This window comes from Cupressus sempervirens, chromosome 8 (genome assembly GCF_028749045.1).
Source record: "Cupressus sempervirens isolate cs-2001-9-10 chromosome 8, ASM2874904v1, whole genome shotgun sequence".
NCBI lineage: Eukaryota > Viridiplantae > Streptophyta > Pinopsida > Cupressales > Cupressaceae > Cupressus > Cupressus sempervirens.
In genome coordinates, this window is record NC_143125.1 from 487653774 (window position 1) to 487680136 (window position 26363).

The window sequence follows — 26363 nt, forward strand, 5'->3', positions numbered from 1 at the left end:
AAATGTTTGGACTTGCACAAGTCAAAGTCAGGATTTGCTTCTTAAGCCTTCACAATTATCAGGTATTATTCTTTTATGTACTAAATCAAGTCTAGTTAATTGTTGCAAGCATTTCTTCATATTTAGATAGCATTGAATGATCTCTCTTTCCATCAAGTAATGGTTTGTTATGAATACTCTTTTATTTGTTAGTTAAAGTTAATTCAGTTATTTTGTTATAGCCGTTGATCCTCTTTCATATTAATATGTAAAATATCTGCTATAATTGTCCTTCATAAGTATATGGAAAGCAACATATTTTCAATGATAATATAATTGTTAATTATGGTTCGGAAAATAGCATGTTACACACAGTTTTAACCTCCTAGCTCAAAAATAGGCTTTGAAGTTGCAAATGCATGCATAACTTGGGTCATTTTTCCTGTTTTTTCTGGTCAGCCCTAAAAATAGGCTTTTCTTATACATTTAAATGTGTGAATAAGGTTGTTTATTGATAAAAATACCCAAAACAAGCTTTTAAGAAGTCATTACATGCCTTTTAAATGTATAACGGGCTCTTAGGAGTCATTTACATGCAACAAATTGGTATAATGCACCAATACAAGCTTCTAAGATGCAACTACAAGGAGTTTAAATAGATTTTTTTAACTAAGTTGCACAGGTACCTCCCCCTCGGGCTTGCAGAAGTTCAAACTGATTCAAAGTTCGGGTTCGGTTCAAACTTGGTTCAACCAGGGTTCTGATTTTTGCCTGTTGGTTACCAAGTTCGAACTCGAGTGAACCAAACCAAAAAAATTGAACAAAGTTCGAACCTAGTTAGAACCACACGCTTTTTGAGCCCCTCGGATGGCAAAAAAGTGTTTTTTTTGCAAAAATTATTAACTTGTTGGCATCCACAACCCTAAAAGGTTATTACGAAATTCTTTTGGTGGCCTCTCATTGTCATTTTTTTAAGAATTTGATGCCAACAGCTTTGTTGCTCTTGCTGATCCCATTAGTCTTAGCTCTATTGTTGAGTCAACTAATGCTAGAGAAGAAGAAAATAAAGAAGGAGAAGAAGATGAATATGAAGAAGAAGATAAAGATTGAAGAACTTAGAATATTAATAGATTTTTATTCCATTAGTTGAACAATGAATGTGAAACAATGATACTTGAACTTGATGCTACAATTTATTTTTAATGTTTTGAATCTTTGATGTTGAACTATATTATTGTATGAGAACTATGACTATATGATGGTAAGATCACTATGATTACAATTTTATGGTGTTTTTGTTATTTAAATGTGTTTATGCTACTATGCTACATTCTAATTCTAACTCATACTTCATAAATATGTATATATACATATATTTTTTATAATTTTTATATGTTTTGTACTAACGAACCCAAACCCCTTTCCAAAATTTTGACAAACTTGTGAACCAGTTCTCGAACTTCGAACTTGGAATCGAACCCGAATTTGAACATGCATTGAAAAAGATGTAGCTACAGGCGAACCATATGCACTCATGCCAACTGTAACAACAATAGGTGTAGAAACATCAAAATATATGGACACAGGAACAACACTAACTGCCACAATAGAAAACTAAACCGAATCTGTAGTTGATGAAAACTCATAATCATCAACATGTGCGCCATCATCAGAACACACATCAACAACTGCATGCATACTACTAAACTCCTCGTTGGATGATTCAATTGACACAAAAGTGGCTACTAATATGACAGTATCCTCGCATGCTCCTACTCCCATTATTGCTACATCACCATCAAATACATGATCCGGGGAACTCATGCCAACAAATGCATCATCTAACTTAACTGAACATGAATTCTCATCACCTTCCACCTCAATTGTGCCCAACTCATGAAGTATTATAAAGAGGAGAGCCAAAAGAGATTAGGAAGCGTTGCCATCAATGACAAAGGGGGAGATTGATGGAAGTATTGTCATTGATGTCAAAGGACCTCAAGAGAATGAACAAAACTACAAGTATCAGGATTATCAATGTCAAAGGAAAATTGAAGATAGCATTTGAACTCTTTGTGTTTATATAGATCTAGTTAAAGATATCGTTATTTAGAAATCGATATACTCAGCAGTTTCTGATTAAGGTAGCAATGCATGATAAAAGTAAGGTACAACCAGTTATAACAGTACAAAAGTTTACCATAGTCAACAGCAATAATGTGAAGCAACTCAAGAAGCCTGATAGAGAGTGATAACATAGCAAGTCAAAGTGTCATTATTACGGACGAAGAACGAATTTAAGCAGTGTCTGTCGGCAATACACAGAGGACAATGATGGGAATCTGAATGTAAGAGTGTGAAGGTCGATCATATCAGAATGTAATATATAGTAACAAATACAAAGGACGAACTCCACAGAATGTAGACATAATAATAGACACAATATTTGTATCTATATAGAATGCACCAAGCAGAAGTATATACAGCAGTAAATAACAACAGCAAAATGGATAAATACGTAAGACAAAATTAGAAAAGTCAAACAGCAGAAAATGACAAAATAAGGAAAAGACAAATTTTATTGTCTTATCCATAAACAAAGAATTCTGAATGTTTCCTTGAAAAGTTGTTTTCTTATAAAAAGTGCGATATGGTTCTGTTTGAGCTCTTTGTTAAAAGTGCAATCCTAGTGGAAGGGAAGATATGTCCAGGTGGCAATATGATATGTCAGTTCAGAAAAGTCAAACAAATATCAATAAGACAAATATATTTTATCATTAAAATATTAATAAATCAATCAGTAAGTTAATGTGATACACAGGAACAGGTTGGCAAGAAGACAAAGTATACAAGACAAAGAAAATATTTTATTCATGTGATTACACAGCAATCAAGAATATATGCAGTGACACATTCAAACAAAGGTATTATTGAAAGGATTTATTAGCGTTGGCATCTTGAGCAAGTGTATTTAATATATTTGTCTACAACAATAATCAATTCTTCAGGCAGTTAAGTGTTTGATTCTTATATAAGAGGAAGGCAGGAATATTTGACAGCGATCACATTTGACTAAAGCCATCACGATAGATATATATGCAGCGGAGGTATTAGAGATGGTGAGAATATGGAAGCGGTGAGGTTTTTGATATGAGCAATGGTCAGATAAAAGATGCTCTCCAGTAATATAATATTCCATGTCACAAAAGAAAGTAACAATATCGCACAAGAATGATAAGGACATCTTGTTGCATAAGCGTAGGAAGACTGATAAATATTCGAAAAGCAGAAATGAACAAATACTTTTGTATGTGGCACAACAATAATAATTGGTGAATACTAAGATAATCGGATTTGAAAATATGAAAATATTAAGTGAAAAAACTATATAATACCAAAAGAATATGGTATATTTAATAAAATGTTATTTTATTAAATAGTTTGTAAGAGACATGACTTATTGAAAAGTCAGATCCCCCTTACTAATAAAGATATATAATGAGAAGTTCAAGAAGTAAGAAAAAAATGAAAAACGAATATATAAAAATATAGAATATCAGAGAAAGGTAATAAAAAGAAAAAAGCATATATGCAGAGCAAGGCAGCAAATGAAGCAATGAGCAGTTGAGAGAAGATTTAAGAACAGATATATCAGTGGAAGAAAATCATTGTAAAGATATATTTTAAAAGATTGCATGTAGAGCAGATTGCTGAAGCAGAGACAGAAATATATATATTTGAGCAGAAAATAATGAAGGCATAAAAGAAGAACATACAGATGTAAATCAAAAAGGGAATATGCAGATTTGAAGCATTCATATAAACAACAAATATAAGTAGTGATTAAAGTATCCATCATCAGTTGAATCAAGCAACATAGTTAAGGTGGAAAAGGAGTTTTTGTGCAGTGGGTTGGTGCTCACGAAGACAAGTAGAGGGAGTTGGTGCTTCCTGTAGGTCGGAGCTTGCGAAGTGTGGGAGTTGGAGCTTCCAGTGATTCAGTGCTCATAAACATAGAGGCTGTAGCCTCTAGTAGGTTGAAGCCTACAAATCATTGTAAAAGAACAAAGTTTATATAAAAGCATTTATTGTTGTGGTTTTCTCCCGCATTGGGTTTCCACGTAAATCACTGTGTTAATGTGTTCATAATTGTTCATTTTAGCATTTGAAGTTATTGCTTGGATAAAAGTTCTAAATTGGTGAATTTTTTATTATACTAATTCACCCTCCCCCCCCCCCCTCAATATAATCGTGTGCTCTTCAAGTATCTCATAAGAAATGTCCTGCAAATATGGAGCCACAATTGTGTCATCACATTTCGCTCTTCAAAAAAGCGATATCATGCTCTGCTCAAATCTTGGATTCGAAATTAGTTGGGTCATCCGTTTGTGATTTCAATTCATCTCATTCACTAGCACATCCAACTATTTCACAATACCTTGTATCTTAGAATCTTCAACCCTTGGCGAAGAAGTACGCCTTTTGTAGGTATAATGAATACCAAACCTTCTGTCACCATCCATAATACTGAAAACCAAGTCCTCTAGCTATGGGTCAAAAGAAAAGTGATGAGCACTCCTCACAGTGTAATGCCAATAAAAACTCCCAATCGCTGTCAAATACTCATCATCATCAAATTGGGAATCAGAAGATGGCTCCAATCTCTAACTCTGAACTGTTGGTCGGGCAGGATCCTGGGCAACCCTCTCAACAAACCCAACCACAAAATCCCTATTGGGAAGCATTGTAGCCAAGGTCTCTAGAATCTTCCTCGCCAATCGTCGTATAGCACGAGAGCCTCAAATAAGAGTACCCTCAGATATACTGTATGAAACCTCCTGCAAACCCAAGCTCTACTCCATGAATGACTCAATACAGTAGAAATTATATGTGGAAGCATCAATCTGCTCCCTCACAATCCATAGTTGATCCCTCTGAAAATGTGACAATGCCAATTGTCCAATGCTACCAGCTGTATGAAAAGAAGAAATTGTTTCACTTCCAGTAGAAGGAAGCAAATCACCATGAGAGCCCATCTCCACTGATACTCTCACCTCCTTTGTACATACTACACTCATATCGTAGACGAATGTGTTCGCCACATCATCACGTTCCTCATCCTCAATCGTAGAAGCAAACTCACCACCAACTACAATATGTAACTAAACAGAGTCTGGGGCTGGTGTCAAGTATACCCATTCTAACTCCACGATAATGCCATCCAACTGTGGCTATGACTCCTAAAGAGACAACTGAGTATACTAAAGAGAGTCCATGGTCACCTCAAGCTCCCAGGTGAGCTCAGGCACCCCCTCCTCTTTTCCTAACAACATCTCATAGCAGTTGCTACCCCACTCCAGAAGGTAATCCCTATTAGCAACTAACTGAGAGTAACTATGCTTCAAGATCCTAACAGCCTCTCGAAGCGCATGAACCTCTGCTAGAGAAAGAGTACTATCACCATGTTCATCAAACATAGGAGCACCCCAACCAGATGTAGCTAACATCTGACGGATAGCATCATAATGCTCAAGAGCTAAAGAAATGTTACTATCACTCACCTTCAGCTATCAAGTCACATGATACCTCTATAATCCCTGACTCCTATGCAAGCTCTTTGTCTCGCTAACTACATTGAGATAGGAAACTGAATCAAAACTCTCCACCACAAGATCACTCATACGGGTGCTATCTTCCTCACACAATTTTGCATCTGACATACAACTACCATGTACCTCAACCAACTCCTCATCCGAAGAAATGGAAGCCCTTGCCATATCAATCTCCTCGCATGTCTCAACTTCCGCCTCAATAGTAAGATCCTATAACCATCCATCTTGGGACTCATCCAAAACCTCCTCAAAGTCATCACCCAATATCTGACAAGGGGTGTCATACCAAGTACATCTCATAGCATCATCAAATGGATCATCAGATGTATCCATACTATCTGCATCAACATCTCCTGACAAAGCCTCAAATATTGTCACCTAACTCTGCACACATGACTCTATGCTAGGTTGTGAATAAATAATACTAGAGCATGAACTCACATCTACTGTCTCCATTGAAACACCCACATCACCAATATCACAGCTGAGTGACTCTATGCGTGCCTCTGTCCCACCTAAGGAAGCAACTACCTCCTGCACTGTAGCAACACCATGAGATCTCACATACAAATCTCCAATAATAACCCTGTCCTCGAGAGAGCCAAAAGTATCATTGGTAACAATTGCATCAACTGTCTTTGCACTAACTGTAGCAACAACTCTGGGAGCCTCACCCTGTTGAAGCTCAGTATCGCTAAGTCCATCATCAACTCTGCAAATAGGACTAGCTAGTGTTGTACTAAATATAGGTACATTTGCATCAGGGACTCTTGTTGGGGAAAACTCAAGCTTCCTTCCCTGCAACCTCAATGTTGGCCTTCTAAAGGTGGAAACCATATATCTCACTGCCCTTTCAATTATCTCTAGATCCGACAAGCTCTTCGTTAATCTCTGTTGATGAAGCTTAAGTCCCTCCATACTCTCCTGCAAAGCATTCATTTTCGCACTAACTTCGTCATTACTCCACTGACTTCTTGAACTGTCAATCCTCCTATGTCTGTCCATGGCTAAAAAATGTTGGAGTGCTAGTCACTCCAAATGCAACAGAAAATTTGACAATAATATAAATTTCCTACCCCACAAGATGGAAGGAAACCACTCTGATACCACTGTAATAACCCCAACCGGTTATAACTTTGTGAAACACCAAATCCTTCTCAAATTCAATTGTTCGACATTTTGTCAAACACTTTGCAAGCAAACTCTGATACCAATCTAATAACCCCAACTAGTTATAACTCCATCAAACACCAAATTGTTCTCAAATTCAATTGTTTGACATTTTGTCAAACACTTTGCAATTAAGCTCTGATACCACTATAATATCCCTTGTCAATTTGAACCTCAACTTATTGATTTGTAGGTTAAGAAAAATTATCAAACACTTCCAATACAATCTCTATGCTTGTTTTTGAGTTTCAGACTGATTATGATTGCTTGAAATGATATCAAAGGGAATCTAAAAGTCTGCAATTGATTACTACCATATCTAAGAAAAGAACTAAAACCATATGCAATTCTCTTTTGGCTTTTCAAATGCATATAGATGAATTCTAAATGAAAAATGTGCACTTACAACCAACTGGTATTTTGTCAAACACTTGCCATGCATACTATTATGTCAATCATGGAAGATATAAATATGCACATTACATCAAATATATAGACCTGCAACTTATCACTCCTTTAGTGAGATATTTTCTAATTCAATGCTTAACATAATATTCCAAGGCTCTTGGCTTTGCAACCCCAAAAAAAACTGAGTAGAAATGACATTATAAATCTGATATAAAACATGCATCTACAGCTACTTATGACAGCCACCTTTACAATGCCAAATGACCAATTTAAATAATGCAAAGACTGTAGAACCTGATATACAAATCACCCAATGAAGGAGATGACATCACAATCATAATCAAGCCAAGTACTGTAGCACGAGTACTATTCATGTCACTGATCACAGCATTGTAACAACTAGCAATAAATGTATTCTCCAATTTAAGCACAAATAGAACTCCAAAATGAAGCTCTCATGAATGCCAAATTCAATGGATATTTCACCACCTCAAATGGTTACAACACTGAAGAATTGACCCTCTCCAATAGCTAACTAAAATCAGAAACCCTTAGTTTCTTCTCCCAAGTTTATATCAAATGCAATTAACAATAATCGGATACCTAACAATGAAGCTCTCGCCTCTATTTATTCTTTTCCTTAACCCTTCTAGAAGGAAATAAAATATTATTTAATTGCGCTCTCTAGAAGCTTCCCCTTTTCCAATACAATAATTAGTTGTGTTTCTATAATATGCACTCTCTAGAAGCTTCCCCCTTTCCAATACACTAATTAGTTGTGCTTCTAGAAACTTAAATCAATTAAATATAAAGTCACCTTTAGATTTATTTATTTATTGACTTTAATTTAATTTATTTCTACTTATTTCTCCACTTGGCCTTCGGAGAATGAAAAGCTAAGAACTCCATTGAGGGCCCAAAAGATAACATTAAATAGGCAATCAAGCAGTATTTGTATTTTGCCAGATTCCTCACACAGAAGCAGGAGCACTATAGAGTGAATCTTGCACCTTAGAGACAGAGACCTCAATAGACTAATTTACATGAGGTGGCTAATAAGATGACATTGGAGCACTTAAATGGTAGTGGTAGAGTGACAGCTCAAGCTCAAGTCCATAAGTTCGACACATATTTGGCATCTTGTTTGATGACTAAGGGGGACGATATCAAATTTGGGGTGTTGCATCTTGATGGAGTTGCTCGCGATTGGTGGTATCACAAATTGGTTTCACTTCATCATGATCAAATCACTTCCTATCACAAGTTCCTGGATCAATGACGAGAGATTTGATAACAAGGATCCTGAGGTGTATTTTAAAGAGTTGACTCAAGGTGAGGCTATCTGGGGGCTTAAAGGATACGTTAGTGAGTTAGAGGCTCACAGTGATGGTCTATGATATATCAAAGCATAGACTAGTGATGTTGTTTATGGAGGGACTAGTTGAGCTTCTCTGTGGATGGGTTAAGTAATTGGACCCCTCTACTTTGTTGGAGATGATAAGGAAAGTTAGGGATCTAGAGTCATCTTCTCAAGGTAAATTTGATTCGAAGTATTATGTACCTCCGCTTGTTGATAAGGAGTCCTTGCCAATTACTGAGGACAAGGGGAAGGCGGTTGGGAGGATTGATGATGCTTCACGAGAGAACCTAAGGAGGAGACAACTTTTCTTTTCGTGCAAGGGGGCTTTCTCTAAAGGTCACACTTACACATTGAAGTCAAAGAGGGGCAGCAAATCATGTCATGTGGGTTTATATTGATGAGGTTGAGGCAGAGTCATCTTGGCAGCTTGAGGATTTTGATGGAGATGACCAGAGTGGCAACAGAGTGTATACAGTGATGAATGTTTACAGTCTCATACTTGATCCACATGTGCAGGATTTACATCCAATGTAGATTTTCTCTATGCCTAAGTTCACTTGTTGGAAGGATATTTGAGTGGATACAGTGAAGGAGAGTATGTTGACATCTCCTATGGAGTTGTCCTCTGGTGGTGCTTTAACTTATACATCTTCAGCGTAGGTTTTGGGTGCTATGCTATACGTTATGTTATTGGCTTTGATGATACTATTGGTATACAGTTGGTTCAATGATGACAAAGATATCACGTGCTTCTTCATATGGGATCCAAGTGGAGGTTAGCATTCAATATGTTGTCAAATTGCTTGAGGACGGGCTATCTTGGGGAGGGATGATTCTAATGTCCCCATTTTTGGTGAGTCTTTACAGTAAGCCATATCAGCTCATCATCACGACCCTTGTGAACTGACAGTGAGAGTTGAGAGTCTCAGTTAAGGACATTCTATTTTTAGTGAGTCTATTTTGGGACGTTGCCATATTTGGCAGTGCAGTTGATGGCGCTGGCAGTTGGTCGTCGTCTACATTGGATGGGGTTATTTAATAGATGAGTTCATATTTATTAATTAAGTATTGAGGGCTTTTTACCATAAAGGCACTTTATGATATTTAATGTTATAAAATGGAGTTGTGTAGATGAAGCTTCTTAAGTGAAAAGTGTGAAGAAGAATCCGAATGCCATAATCTGTTATAAATGAGTCCATTTGGAGAGAAAACCATCTGATTGTCTATTTTCTTTTTATTGTATTTTGTGAGGGTTCTCAGTCTGGGGATTTCAATTCCTTACTTGAGGTATAAGGGTTTAATCTGAGGTTGCTGAAGACTGAGTTTTGCATTTAATCTACTACTCTGAGGTATTGTAGATTAAGACTGAGCCTGTTGAATCTAAATTATTGTGTCTTCTTTTTGTTCAAGTTATTGCTAAGACGACATTATTATTAATTGAGCAGTGATTGCAATTGTTTTACGAATTTGAAGACACTGAATTGTGGAGATATCATTCATTGCATCTGCAATTGGGAATTCTTTTCACCAAATTGCATTTGTAGTGTTTCACTGTTGAGCATCTGGTTGTAAGTGGGAATCTTTGAGCAGTTTAACCCTGTTTACACCTGCAAGTTCTGGCGCCTGTATATCCTGTTATTGGGCACTGTATGTGTTGTGCGATCTTGGGTTGCATTTGCAGATTTTTGGGATGCTATCTATCCAACTTTGGGCAACTATTTCCTGAGCTGCAATTACACCTTGGGTGACAAAATTCTCTGCAAGAGGGCCTGCATACTGGCCACCTACCTCCTTCCATACGGACCTGCTATTGATAGCCCAATCTGAGCGTGATTCTGCATCTGCCATTGTTCATACTCCACGGGCATGTCGTGGAATTTCCTTTGCTGCTGGCAGCTTACTGTTGAAGGTGCCAGACTGACATTACAAGCAGGACGTAACTCCCAGCGTTATTGGTCTGTGCTACATTCAGAGAGATTTGTTCGCACATGCCTTTGTGGCTATCTTGCAATACCATTTCCCATAGGTTCCTCTACTGCTTAATTGTAACTTGTCTGAAATTTAGCATTGAATTTCAACAATGAATGATGAATATCTTCGGTAATTGAATTTCAGGGTTGAGTTCTATTTATAGATAACTAGTTTCATTATCCATTTTCAGTATCTCTTGCTATGTGAAAAATCTGAAAAAATACAAAAACTATAAATGTCAATAGAAGAAGCTGAAAACAGAAAATTAGATCACCAGTTGTTAGCAAATTCAAATATGATCCACATTGGGGTCATACAGACATCAGTTCTATAACATATATAATAACCATGCTTTATCCATGTTTTCATATGAAATTTAAAATTTCCTTATGTATTTTACAATTTCCCAGTTTTTTATACAGTCATCCCCACTATCATCCCCTGCTCCACTGAAGGAAAAAACACCTGTCCCGGAAACCCATTTCCCCATCCCCCTGTTCTACAAAACCCACAAAAACACAAGAAAATTCTAAAGTAATTCTATTATTGGAACAGGAAAGCAAATAAATGTTAAATATAACATAGGATAGAATGTTAATTTATTTAACATATATCTAGATAGGAAAATTATTAAAAATGATAGATTCTACAGAGCTGTCCAATTTTACTCTCATGAGTCAACTACCAACAACCTAAACCAACAGATATGGCATTCAAACAAACATTATATTAACACAATATATGCTTTTATTTAAAATATCACAAATGCCAAAAAAACATCAATCCAAATGGGGTAAATTTATATAATAGAATATTTGTGAATTTGGTCAACCACCCAATTTATCACTATTTAACTCAATACCCTATCTCCTGGAACAAATCAACTTGTGTCAGCATCTATGAATCATCTCAGTACCTAACTTTTTGCTTCGCAATAGCGACCCCTACGAAACTTGTGCATCCTAAACCCTATTGATGCAATCATGTAGAAAGTGCATCATTCAACAAGCCTTTGACAATTGCCACGAACTAGGCAAGATAACTAACATCCCTAGTGGATTATCTTAATCACAAATTAAGATAATACAAAGTCAAGAGATCACTACTTGTACATTGATCCTAAGGACCTACCTTCCCACTATCAATCAAAAGGTAGGAAACAATGTGACTTCACCTCTTTCTAAAATACTACTCTACATCAAAACCCAAAGAGCTGGAAACCAAAAACAGGAAAACAATGCAGTAGAACATCAAAGTAGAGTGAGAAACCTAATTTTTTGACAACATGCACTACAGAAAATGGAAATGCAACAGCACACTGCTAGCAAAATAATATTCAAACCATATTACCCAATCTCTAAACAAATAGCTAACTCAAGATGTGATTCAACTTCCATGCATTGGTGGGTCCTCCAACCTCCACAATTAACCCCCAAAACCCTATCCATCAATACAAGTAGTAATGGTTCTACCATGATAGGCAATGTGAATGTGTTTCCATGCCTATAAAAGATGGCATTAATTTCAATAGATAATGCACCTTTTACAATGCCTTTATCATCTAGCAAAATTAGCATACGCTCTTTAAGCAAAATTGAATATTGGGCAACAAAAAACTTTTCCCTATAAAATCTGATTGAGAAGACTCTAAATCTTAGAGATAATACTGCTAATGTATTCATACTATCCCCTAAAACCCTCAAGAAACTACCGCTCACTTTAAAAATCTTGACAAGACTTTAGTTTACTAGCTCACTTATGTCTAGTATTATAAACTATTACATTAAAAACTAAGAAGTTCAAAATTGTGAGAATAACTCCAAAAGCTTAAATCTACTAGCATTCTGACTCTGGAATCATCACTAGCTTCCCTAGTAATGTTGCCTTACATGAAAACTTCTTCTATATTCTTGGACATTTTGGTGAGCCATTACTATTACTTTCTTCCTTTTCAGCAGGTTTTAGGAGCTACTAAAATCTATAGACAATTCTCTCACCAAAAACACTACAAATCACGGAGCAATGTGACAAAACTATACAAAGATATAAAAAGGAGTTGTAATTCTGTGTAAAGACCAACCATAAGCCAGTCTATCACAAACACGAAATTGCCTCTTTTACAAGTTCCATCATTTATGAGTTCATCAATCAACAAACAAATTAAGCATATTTAAACATAATATCGAGTTCAGAAAAAATCAATGCCCACAAAAAAAATCAAAAAAATTGGCTAAAATAATAGGCTATGGTGTGCCATTTTTAATATTTGTGTGGATTCTCACACCAAATAAGCATCCATTGAGAGGGCTCTCTCTTAACATCTACTTGATGGAAACTCATTATAACATGCTTATGAACATAATTTATGGACAAGGTTACTCATAATCAAATGTACCGTGACCTTATAAAGTTGTATTTGGTGAGAGAATTGTGTGTAGATTTTAGTGGCTGCCAAAACTCTACAAATCCATAAAGTCAAAATTTGAAGATTATATGTATTTCACACTGCTTCCATTCAAAAGATCATTTGCACACATTCATCCATACAAATTTTAAACCACCTTCCATTCTCCTTTTCCTCTCATCACAAATGTAGGATTGAGGAGAACAAGAAATTACGAAGCTACAAAATAATATACAGTATTGGGACTCAATCTTATGATCTCAATTTTGACTTGAGTCTCTTCTCTTATTGAGTGTCTTGACCTAATTGTCACTCATTTATAACCAGTTTAAAAAGTCTTTGTTGGACTAACCATCAACATTCCCCTTCAGGATTCATGACATGGCTTAACCGCCTCCTTTCTTCTATAGGTCTAGTAGTTGTATTAGACATTAACAGGTCGATCTTTTGGTGCAACGACAACCCTAGCTTGTAACAAGTAGGATTAGAGCTTGGTTACAGTATTGAATCTCCTCAGATAATGCTAGGGGGGGATTGTTGGACTAACAACCAGCGTTCCTCTTCGAGATTCGTGGCATCACTTAACCGCCTCATGTGTTCTATAAGTCTAGCAATTGTATCGGGCATTAGCAGGCTGATCTTTTGGTGCAACAGCAACCCTAGCTTGTAACAGTCTTAAGTGAGTCTACCTTGATCGAAATTGCTTAGGAGCGATCCACTGTTATTCCCCATGAGCCTGTAATATGTTGCAGTTGTCAAAATCTCCAAATATGTTGATTATGTAGTATGTAGGTTAAAATATATAAATCCATGTAAAGAGCCAATGTAGTCAAGTTTCCCTACCAAGCATGCTATTCCACCTACCCTAACTTCCCATTGTTCATTACTAAGAATGATAGATTCCTCATCATAGAATGCCATTCATCCAACCCTCACTTTCATTCCACTTTTCCATTTTATTTGTCAAAAATGTCAAGACTTCCCTCTTCTTGGGTACCTACCATGAGGTAGTCCCAAACCCCATGCCCTAACATTTTCCACCATACTTTCCTCGGAATTATACCCCCCCCCCCCCCCCCCCCCCCGCCCAAGTTCCTTCTTCCCAAGTCTTAATGGTATAACTTCCTCCTCACCCTAAACCTCAACATGGTATGAAGCACAAATCATCACTATTGGTAGGAAAGCATTATGCGTTTTGTGAAGATGATACACATGAAATGTTTAAATGTGACAAAGTACAACAACATTTTCAAAATATGGGAGCACAGTGATGACATGGGAGGGCATAGAGTAAGGGGAATAAGATGAGTTCAACCGCAATGGGTCGCAGCATGTTAATGAATGGATTGATGGTCATTGGATACATCAAATGAGAAGAATAGGAGAGAAACAACAAATGCTGACCACAAAAAAGAAGCCCGACACCAAAAGAACAAAGCCACAGTCCTCACTCAGCAAGGAATTAATATTGCCAGGAATAAGCAGAAAGAATTGAAGGAGTTAGTGAGGAATTCAAACTGGAAGAAGAAGATTATAATTATTAATGGTATAACTTCCTCCTCACCCCAAACCTCAACATGGTATGAAGCACAAATCATCACTATTGGTAGGAAAGCATTATGCGTTTTGTGAAGATGATACACACGAAATGTTTAAATGTGAAAAAGTACAACAACATTTTCAAAATATGGGAGCACAGTGATGACATAGAGGGGCATAGAGTAAGGGAAATAAGAAGAGTTCAACTGCAATGGGTCACAGCCTTAGTTGCCGATTCGTGACACGAATCTGATTCGGGCACGTGAATCGGATCCGTGGATTCGGGATTTTTTTTTTTTCCCAATTATGATTCGTGGAGGATTCGTGCATATATATATATATATATTTATATATGTATGTATATATATATATATATGTATGTATATATATATATATATATATATATACATACATACATACATATATATATATATATATATGTATGTATATATATATATATATGCATTATATATACTAAAAAATAAGAGAAATATACATAATTCTAAAACTAAATCATTTCATAGTATGAATCTAGTATACTTGATCAATGACATTGATAATTAATCTATTTTCATGATTATAAAGAAAATCAACACATTCACATTGAATTACTGAAAGTGAAAGCTTGTAACATTCAAAATATAGATCATTAAACTTAAAGTTTATAACATGATTTACTCATAAAAGAGTCAAGAGTCAAAACTAAAGTTTTTTATTTAATCATCAAATGGATTTTCAAGAAAATCCGCATCAGAGGGGTACTGGTGAGCTGCAAGTGCTGCATCTGTATTAGTAGAGGAACCCAAACCACTAGTAGTAGAGGGGATTGTTAACTCATAATCCTCCTCCTCATCATCCACATCAATCAAAGTGGATCTAGCAAGATCTCGGATGGTCATATCTAAATCAGGAGTCTCGGGTGCTACATCCCAAAGCTTTTCGGGCCCCTTCTTGTACTTAGGATCCTTCCGTGACAAGTAGCACAAATTGTTGTGAATGAACACAAGGTCTTCTGATTTTTTTGGAGCCAACCAGTTGCGTTTGATTGAGTGGATAAAGGAGTAAGTACTCCAAGTCCGCTCAGCGGCAAAAGAGCTGGCAACCTAAAGAGAAATTAAAAATTATCAATACAACAATCAAGATAAATAAATTAAATAATAAATTCAAGGAATTGAGAATGTTAACCTTAAGCTTAATTTTACAAACTTACTTGGGATAGGACCTTTATGGCAAGAGGTTGGAGGTACGTGAAGGCTTGCCCATGAAGGTACCACCATTTGATGGCACCCATCCTGCTTTGGTCTGCTATGGCAATAGGGTCGAAATCCTCACTTGAGTTGAAAGCAACAAATTCACTCCTCACAATTGCCCCAATCTCTGGATCTTGGAATATCTTAGCTAGTACCCTCTTATACCCATCTGCAACCTCTGCATCTCTAAATGGTGGCACTCTACCTGGAAGGCGAAGTACATCTACACTATAGTACCTGGGGATAACAAAAGACAATTGAACACTATCAAATATCAATAGCACAAACATTGGATACAATAAGCACAAACATTTGATAAGAACTACAGTACCTCGGGGATAGAGTATATGCAAGGAGGTGCAAAGGTGTGGTCATCTTGTTCCATCGATGATGAACAATTTTTTCCACCTTCTTGTAAAGGGTGTCCTCAGGATCATTCTCCCTCCTCTGTATGACCTAAGATATGAAATATGAATAATAATTATAATTAGTGAATATGTCAATTTAAACTTTAGAATCTAGATATCTCTCAAATAAAAAATTATTGTAAAAGAGTGTAAAACTTACCATTTTAATTTTTTCCAGCATACTATCCATGGAATCATAAATATCCCCAAGGCATGGCTCATCACTATCTGCGAAGCGAAGCATTGCCATTATTGGATCGGTGATTTCCAACCCATAACTCACAAGACCCCACCAATCCTCATCTAGTATCATTCTTCTCACATTTAAAGCCCTTGTTGTATTGGAATTCTTCCAAATGCCCCATTGGGGGCTAATGACCATATGCTTCAATGCTTCTTTTACCTTCACAAGTCGTCTCAAGACGATTGTGTGAGAGGCAAAGCGGGTTTCAGCAACCTAAGAACATGTTAAACTCAAGTTAGTAAAACATTTAAAAATTAAAACATGTTAATGTAAACAACAACAAAAATTAATAATTGTGGAATCCAATAATATTCAATTATATATTAAATATAAAAATTTACCTTCAATAACTCCAGGTCCGAGAAACTCCTAAAAATTGCTTGTGACATGTGGTGATTTGTCACAAACATTTGAATCTCTTCAGCTTCCTCATATATCCTTTTCACCCAATCTATTTCAGTGCCAATTGCTTTCATCACTAAATTGAGAGAGTGAGCGGTGCGTGGTGTCCAAAAGATATGATCATATCTAGACTCTACAATTATCCCTGCAGCCCTACAAACTTTTGCATTGTCCGTGACCACTTGAACAACATTATCAGGACCCACTGACTCTATGGCATCAATGAGAATGCGTGAAATAAATTATGCATCTTTCACTTGCCCTTCACAATCAACTGCCTTCAAGAACATTGCCCCCTTAGGGCATACAGCAATAACATTGATCAATGGACGGTTTCTACAATCTTTCCAACCATCCGAAATAATAGACACACCCGATTGAACCCAAAAATCTCTTATTGGTTGAAGTTGAGCCTCTACATTTTTCCTCTCATCATGTAATATGGTAGTGCGCAACTTCTCATAACCAGGCGGTTTGTAACCATGGGGTGCATCATTTATTGCTTCCACCATCTCCCTAAAATAAGGTGATCTAGCAAAATTAAATGAAACACCATTTGCAATTAAACAACGTCCAATTTTGTGATCAGCAATGTCTCTCTTTTCAATTTGGAATGCCCTATCTAGTGGGCCTCTCTTGCGGGTGAGTGGAGATGGGTCTTCATCTTCATCATTTGTAGTTGGCATAGGCAAAAAAGGATGTGTTCTTGTGTTTGTTTGATCAAATGATGGTGTTGGTATATTTGTTTTTTGGGAAGCACCACATTTTGCTTTTGCAACTGCTCTATCAGCATCATCTTGCTCTTTTGCTAATGCTACTATTTGTGCAGCTGGTAATCCCTTCTTATCACTACCTTGACACATGTGAATTCCTTCACCCGCAGGGCCCAAAAAATGTAGTTTCACTCGGGAATAGGAGCTTCTATGTTGTATGTTGCAAAAATTACATTTCCATATGTATGCCCCACCCCCAGGACATTGTGCAACTCTTGTTGTGTGTCTCCATAAAGGAGACCCCTTATCAATTTTGAAGCTTGGTGATGCAGCCCCACCCCCACCCACTAAGCCTTGACTACTCATTGTTCTATTCTTGCAATCTAGAAAAAGTGAAAGAAAACCATGCTTCACACTTGCACAAAAACTTGAAAATTTGGAAAACTAAAAATAAATCAATAATCTATGAAAGAATTCAAGAATATGGTTGAAATGCATACCTTAAACACTTTTTGCAAGGTATTTGAAGCTCCATAACCGATCTCCTTCGAATCCAAGCACTTCACTTCAAACTAGCAAGTATGAGAGAGCAAAATAGAGAGCAAATGAACTTGCATTGTGATTTAGAGGGTCGTTTTTAGGGTTTAGGGCCTTTAGGGCAAAAAAAAAACATTAAAAAATGATAATGGGCCCACGTTTTTGCATACTCCTCCTGTCATTGCCGCGGATTCACGCGGATCCGCGCGTGGATCCTCGAGGATCCGGGCAGGATTCGTAATCCTGCCTGTGGATCCGTAAGGATCCGAGGATCCGGGCAGGATTCGTAATCCTGCCTGTGGATCTGTCGCGGATCCTTACGGATCCACAGGCAAGATTACAAATCCTGCCCGGATCTTCACGGATCCATACGTGGATCCGGATCCGAATCGGACCCGAGCCCGGATCCGGCCTTTTCCAGGCGAATCCGGTAACTAAGGTCACAGCATGTCAATGAATGGATTGATGGTCATTGGATACATCAAATGAGGAAATAGAAGAGGAACAACAGATGCTGACCACAAAAAAGAAGCCCGACACCAAAAGAACAAAGCCACAGTCCTCGCTCAGCAAGGAACTAATATTGCCAGGAATAAGCAGAATGAAATTGAAGCAGTTAGTGACGAATTCAAACTGGAAGAAGAAGATTATAATTATTAGTTATATCAGGTCAAGCAAGCAACAACATAAGAGGCTTGTAGAAAAAGAAAAACAATAAACTGTACAGCAACAAAATGATGATGTAGCCTGTTTTCCAGAAGTAAAAATATTTAGAGTTTGGCATCTTTAACCCAACTGAAAGACCTAATAGCGAAATTCAAACAATTCGGAAAGTATTGGAACAAACAAAGCTGGAAGCATGAACCTCTTTTAATCACTGCACACCTCAATGATGCTAAAATAAGCATGTAATGGAATATTTGGGTTTGGAGCTTAACATTATTCTGACAACCACTTGAGAAAGACTAGGCCATCCCAAGTTGTTCGAAACACCACAGAACATAAGTATGACAAATGGATATGGCAAGGAAACTTTGGGCTCCTACCACAGGAAGAAGAAGATCCAAACAGCTCCATTGACATTGAATTGGAGACTGACAATGACAGCATAGACAGTGAAGAAGTACTTGACGCATGGATGTAGGGTGAACGAGAATTTACTTCTCAGAAAGTTTATGGATTCCAGAGAGAAAGTTTATAAACCTACATGTGCTCAGAAAACATGATCCATGTGTGAAAGAGAGAACAAGACCAACAGGATAGATGATAATAGATCTTGATTTCCTGGCCTGCTTGATAACTAAATTCAATCTTATCATGTTTCATGAAGAAAAATAGTTCTACTGCAAAATGATTACTTTCTGTAACAACTGTCTAAACATTAATGAATAATTGCTCTCAAGCTAGCATTTAGAGTATATGCTCCCAAAAATTTAAAAAAACAACACCAAAAGGGGTAAAATTATATTACAGTCCATGAAAGATCAATGAATGTCAATGGAAGCCAAATCAACTTACAATACTTACTAAGCATGTTAAAAGTAATTCCAACAATCAAATTGCAAAAATAGAATATCTAAATTTAATCCTATGCAATAGCATGAATAAATGAGAGACAGTCCTAATCAAAACAAGCCACTAATAGTGCCAAGGGAAGGGATTCAATGGATGAACATGACTCTAGTCAGCATAAGCAACAGAAAAAGAGCTAGCATCAAAAGTTCAGATTATGAATCTAAAGACCTCTAAATATGGTAAAGTTCTCCCCCTAAAGAAGCAGAAGGAAGTGGAAGTTACAAATTAATAATAACAATGATTAAAAACACTATAGAGGTAACTACACTTGTACTGAAAATACGAAATACACTACAGTAAACAATTACATAATGGTACACTATCACAAACCAAAAAGAAAAGTAAAATTCAAAATAAACAAGAACCAACTGCCATAAAATGATCAAGTTTGCTATTTCAATGCAGATTAGACAAAATGAACCAAAAACTTTCCAATGTTGATTTTGCAGGCATCCCCAGCTAGGTTTAAATTCTATTATAACGGACTTCAACAAAATAATGATAGTGAGATTTGGATAACATGTCACGAGTGTTCATTCATTTCCAACAAATAAAGCCTCTTTAATTTTGTATCACCAACCTCCTCGTGGCCTGTATAACCTATCATGCAATCCATTGTTGATAACTGCCATTTGTATACTATACCCCTCACTCTTGGGCCAGTTCCTGCTGAGAAGACTGTACATTCATCATCTTCAACAGCCACAGCCCTCAAAACTCCTGGGTGTGCACGCACAGAATGTAGAACTGATGCTTTTAATCTCCATGGGTGCTCATCCTTCATGCCACCAAGTCTGCCTAGAAAATCTGGTCCTTCCCAGGTGTCAACAGCAGTAGGTAACCACGACCAAGGTTCATATTTGCCACAAGACACTGCCACTTCATTATTAACACTTTCTCGGTCATCTGGAGCCTTCCTGGTTATTGAAGACTTGCTTATTTTGCTTGCCTGGGACTGGGGTATTGACCAGCCTACACCATTGAGCAGCAAGCTGGCTGGATTGAAGGAAGTTTGTGGGTTCTTATTGGTACTTATCCCATGAGTGATATCTCCAATCTGAGACATCTCCCCTACACATTTCCACTGCAGTTCAAGATATTAGGAAGATATATAAGTCCTAAGAATCGGATAAGACTATCTAAGCATAGCGTGTGATTGAACTGGTTAAGAAATTAAGAACACCTATGGCCAAACATCCATTCATCATAATCATAGAGGAATTCAGACTACTAATTGCAGCCACATTGTGCAAAAGCTTCTTCCTGGTACTACAGTACAAACAAGAGTAAGATTGCTCTAAGTCCATATGAACCAACTAATTCATCCATACCTTCCACTTGTATCGCTTACATAGAACTTGCTCCAGAAGCAACCATGTGGTAAAACACTGACGGAGCTTCTCAATTCCAAGAAGTAACGCAAGGGAAGGATATAGCAAAAATCTGTATCATAAAAAAAATTTAATCCATCTTTTATGAAGAATTCAAGACACTACTTTAGAACAGCATTTTCAGCTTGAAAACATTATTGATGATTTTACAGTATCATTTGTATTTCCACATGGTTATAAGAAGCAGAATATTTCAACCTGTAGCAGTGGACACTTACACAAGGTCCATCTTTTTGTTAGCACAGGCATCTTCACGAACTTCAGAATGTCCATTAGTATTTATTCTTTGCATTCTGGATGAAGTATCATAATTCCCCATTTCATTGTCTTCAGAATCAACTTCCTGGGAAAAAGCAAGTTCATCCAAAACTGGCTTAATCTTTGGTAGCATAAATGCTGCAGTAGAATCTGGTCCAATGTGGTGACAGATTGCAAGTAATGCCTTTGCAGCAGGCTGTGTAAAATTCATACAAAAGATATCCACACATTAAATTAGAAATGACAAGAAAAAAATTGTGTATTTAATAATTTCATTAGAAGTGGTGCTTAAGTCTCTTCAATAGTCAATATCAGTATATAAAGAACTTTGACTAGCAGAACTGACAATAAAGAGGGAATATGATAATTATACCTGTACCAAATTTGGATTTAGATTGTTTTGCATGAGTAACTTTGCATGGACACTGTTTTGCTCCTGGAAAACAGCATCAAAATCACCGTGATCTTTTCATTTCTAGATATTGATATACCGTTATAAGATATTAGGGACAACTAGTAGTATCAAACCTGCACTAGCTCAGTAAGGACAACTGAACTTGGAAGAATTCTAACTAGTCCATCAAGAACTGTGAGTGCATCTATTACAGCTAGAGTATGCCAGCTGTGAAAAGGCTCCTGTTTATCTACGTTGGAGAAATCTGTGCCAGATAATATAATGTTGCGTAAAGGTGGCAACATTTGCCTTATAATAACTTTATCCCCAAGATGCCCCCCTATCAAACATCAACAAAAACACAAGAAGATAAGTTACTGACTAAGAAATCTTATATGTACCAAAGAAAAAGTTAGAAAAGCAAAAAGAAAAGGAAACTTCAAACTCTGTGCTCAAATCTGTCAAGGATTACCAATTCTAACTAAGGTTTCAATTCCCTCAACAGTGATTCCTCGTCCAAAGCACTGCATTAAGGGCAGAATAGTCTGCAGCAAGCAATAGATATTGACTGACTTATATACCAAATTCAAAGCAGAATTAATAATTTATAAAAACAAAGATACTTGAGATCAAAAGAATACTAGACATAAGCCAAGGATTAGGTGAGCCTTCTTAACCTGATGTATTGTGATAGGTGTACCAATTTCTTCACAAGAGCCGACAAGCAAAACTGATGCTGCCGCTGCTGAGTTCTTATCATATGAGATGTATAAATTTATTATAACCAATGGATGAATGTATTCTAAATATGCCTGTAACCCCACTGACTTCCATAAATCTCTTATGAACGAAATCTGAAGAAGGGTCACCTTGAGGTGTGATGATTCTGCACTCTGTCATAAATATCTGTTTATGTATCAATGAGTCCTGAAGTTTCTTTAGAATTTCAATGTAGACTATTCCACATGTCAAAGTAAAACTAGAAACATATCCATGAAATTATAGGTCATAAAAACATATAAATACAGAACTATGAAATTGAAATAGAAGTCACTTCATGGAAAACTTCAAAGTCACTTAAGTGAAAACTGCAACTGACTTGTAAAATTTTCTGAATTGAAGGCAGCAACATTGATTTTGCTGCTTGAGGTTTCAAAGATCGTATAAATTCCCTTAGCAAATGCACAGAAGCTTCAACTTCAAAATCTGAAGGAGGAGCCAAGATAAGTGGTAAACAAGATGGGAGGCACATTTCTGCAGCAAACGAGCCCATCGAAAGTAGAGCTCCTTCTCTCGCTAATTTTGCTGCATATTGTAGGCGTGAACTTTTGCTCCCCATAATGTGAACAGGTGCAAGAAACCAATAAGCTGATCTTACTGTCGAAGGAAAATATGGCATTTCTAGTAGAGCTTCTGCTGAAGGCCTCCTGAATAAATAAAGTTAAACACAAGCATTTGAAATGTTATGTCTGTCTAGCACTTTGGCTATATATGGAATGCGGAACTATATGCATAAAAACTATAAGAATTTTCCTCAGTGCCAATAAAATCCAACAGAATTCGCAATCAGAAGACATAGCAAGCAACAAAGCATTTCGATGAAATTTTGGGCTTAACAATCTTTTCAGGAACTGAGAGCATAAATGAACCATCTTTTAAAAAATGCAGTCAGTAGAATGATACCACATGAATATGATAAGTGAGATAAACCCAACTATCACAATTAAGTAGCTATGCAAATATGAGTGCATGGATGTCAAGGATTACATATTGTGTTCAAATTTTAACAAATATGCCAATTGACTATAAACAAAATTGTCCATTTTATTTATTTTAATGTATTAAAAAATGTTTTATCAGCACCTTGGAAGCTCTAACTCTGGCCTGAGTCAAGTGAGGCCACAGATGGGGACCTCATTTCCAATATGGATGCATTAACATTAATGGAAACAATGCACACCCACAAATGTAGTAGACCAACAAGGGTACAAAGCCTGCAAGAACACTAGTTCAGCAAGGGTTTGGAATACAAGGTTGCTTGATATGATACCAACACAACATCAACACAAATGTGCAAATTTGCAAGCACAATGAATGAGGAAGGGCACAATGCACATGATTACAATGGTGCAATGAGGGTTTGAACCTTGGTGGCAACACTAAAAAAGCCACAATTTGACTGTCACACTATGCCCCGAATGGCATTAACATAATATTGTTTTATGTTTTCAAATTGTGATGTCCCCACTAGGAGACTGACATATTTCAATGTTTAACATACTTTAATTCGATTTACAGAAACAATGGATGATTCATAATACATTTAATAATTAACATATCTAAGCCCCATTCCTTACTATAGAATGGATATTAATACAAAACAATGCAACATAAATTCAATAGTACAAATAGAACATTTATTACTAATACCAAAAATGGCAAGGAATGATTATTACTTTATTGATACTAAAAACATGAGTACATCATACATATTCCAAAGTTCTTATATAAAGGTTGGTTGGTTGGGAAAACCAACCGATGCATCTCCTCACTTCCTAACTACCCAAACCCAACAAAGCTTAACTAGTTCTAATTACAATATTACTTTATTATGTACTACATTTATCCCCCCAAGAAAAGAAGTCGTCTTCCAAATGACTACCCAACAAAACTAGAAAGAAAATCAGACTGCAAGGAGATTGTAAAGTCATCCCTAGACTCGAGGCTGGTCTGCAAAGGCGTAGGAGATCCTGTTCAGCAGCCTTTTGTATGGCACAGACTCCTTGTAGAACATGCAAGGCATCCATCTTCTTTGCCTACATTGTTGCGAATTTTTCCTCCTAGGCAGCTTTCTCTGTCTTCCCCTTTTCCTTCAAGGCATCCTTCTCCACCTGCCACTGTTCTTCTAGAGTAGTCTTTTTTATTGCCCAATCCTGTCAATCGGCCTATCACTTCCTTTTCCTGTTGAAGTTCCAAGTACATCCCTCTAAATGCAATTTCCATCTCTGCAAGCACCCATATGAGAGGTGAGTGTGCGTTCCCGAGGGATATGGTGTATCTAGCTATCCATTCTCTGACTATTTCCTCCTGCTTATACTCACCCTATTGTAGTAACTTCCAATCTGTATGACAGTCCTTCCTCATGAATGCTACGAAGGATTTTTATTCCACCTCTCCCTACCCAAAACCAAACTATCCTCCTAAAGGGCTATAGCAATGGATTAAGGACTAAGTTATATATATTAATATCTCATGTATTACCACTATATGTACAAATGTATAAAACATAATTAACATATATATAATTTCTGATTTCATTATTATTAATATATAGATAAACCTCTTAATATATATTACTATTCATCTCCATTATATATCTATTTATTATACACATATCCATTAAAGCATTGAGCTAAAAACTTCATTAAATAGAAGCCAAAATCCTCTAAGTCTCAGATGCCAATCTTCAATACTAGTATTCAGACTCATTCGTAATAGCTTCTAAATCACAGCCCAAACTTTGAGTGAACTCTGAGTGAATCCACAGTGGAAGGAATAGATTTTTGTACAAAACCTTCTTGTCCATGGGTTTCGTCCTTGGAAAATTTAGTCACTGATTTTCAGCAACAATGGAGAAATAGTTTCAATATTACATGCTTATAACACCCCCCAAATGAAAGGATAGGCTTGCTTATATAGCTTCTTTACTCGGTGCATGCTAGTACTTTTTGCAATGTGGGATAAAACATTCTTTACTGCAATGTCCCCATGTCAATATCTTTGGATCAAGGGACAACTAACTTAAATTCTTCATATACCATTTTTTTTAAATCCACATTATGTAATTGAAAATACATGATAGTGATATTATGTGAGGATGTTACCTCTCATAGGATATCATTATGCGAAAAAATTAAGATATTGTCACCTTTCCTAACTTTGTTTTCTTCTAGGATGAGTAAGCCTTGAGAGATATAGAGTCTCTGTCTTAAATCTCTAAGAACCACAAAATTCATTTAGAATGTCCTCTTAGTTTCAACACTCACCAAGAATGCTCTTGATCCAATCTTAACAGAACGTCTTCAACCTCAACTCTCACTAAGAATGTTCATTATGCTTGATACTCCTTAACAATGTCCTTGATTCTTGGCACTCACTAAAAACATATACTAGGATATATGAAAACACAAAACATGCTCAAAATATATATACATTAGTGTGTGAAGGCACGATGCAAACACAAAGTATGCACATTAATGCATGGAGACATGTTGTAGACACGATACAGACACATGTTTGAAGGTTTGGTATATTCCTTCCCCTAAATACAATTTTCATGTTATTGAAATTGGTGGTGACTACCTTCTTGATAGAGAGACCTACATCATACATCAATATCCAAAAACCATGATGAAAATGTTATTTAATCTTGTAAGTCATTAAAATATAAGATCCTAATTCCCAATTTAAACCTTTCTTAAGGAGAGGTCGTGATCAGATGCTTAGCTCCTGGGGGAGTGCTTCCTGGGGCTCTAATTAATAGAACAACTCTCCACTAAGCACCATCTTTTCACATACTTCACTCTTTAAGACCTTATGGATAATCAATCTTTGATATATCCATCCTTCCTAGGAGGGAGCTCTTCCTCATCCTAGGCCTTATGGATACCCACTCTGGGTGTATCCATCCTTACATATGCATATGATTTCCCTTAACAGTATTTACTATCCTTCAGAGGATATTTGACT

General features: G+C 36.6%; 2 protein-coding genes across 3 annotated transcripts in view; both read right to left on the reverse strand.

The window, feature by feature from the left end:
- LOC149543330 (protein serine/threonine kinase) overlaps positions 1–26363 on the reverse strand; it is a 228814-nt gene that overhangs the window by 111272 nt on the left and 91179 nt on the right. For both annotated transcript variants that reach the window (XR_016355617.1, XM_089798158.1), the window contains exons 5-12: positions 22714–23041; positions 22292–22507; positions 22087–22159; positions 21749–21954; positions 21594–21656; positions 21181–21416; positions 20903–21014; positions 20152–20655 (exon numbers count right to left, since the gene is read on the reverse strand). Coding sequence is in view for 1 of the 2 variants with exons in the window: in XM_089798158.1 (XP_089654284.1) it covers positions 20152–20655; positions 20903–21014; positions 21181–21416; positions 21594–21656; positions 21749–21954; positions 22087–22159; positions 22292–22507; positions 22714–23041 (1738 nt within the window). In the remaining variant the exon portion in view is untranslated. The remainder of the gene's footprint in view (positions 1–20151; positions 20656–20902; positions 21015–21180; positions 21417–21593; positions 21657–21748; positions 21955–22086; positions 22160–22291; positions 22508–22713; positions 23042–26363) is intronic.
- Positions 15066–16801, reverse strand: LOC149543331 (uncharacterized). Its single transcript, XM_089796260.1, has 4 exons — positions 16261–16801; positions 16025–16149; positions 15654–15930; positions 15066–15546 (listed from the first exon to the last, which is right to left on the reverse strand). The coding sequence occupies exons 1-4, from the start codon at positions 16480–16482 to the stop codon at positions 15160–15162; spliced, it is 1011 nt and encodes a 336-aa protein (XP_089652386.1). The 5' UTR covers positions 16483–16801; the 3' UTR covers positions 15066–15159.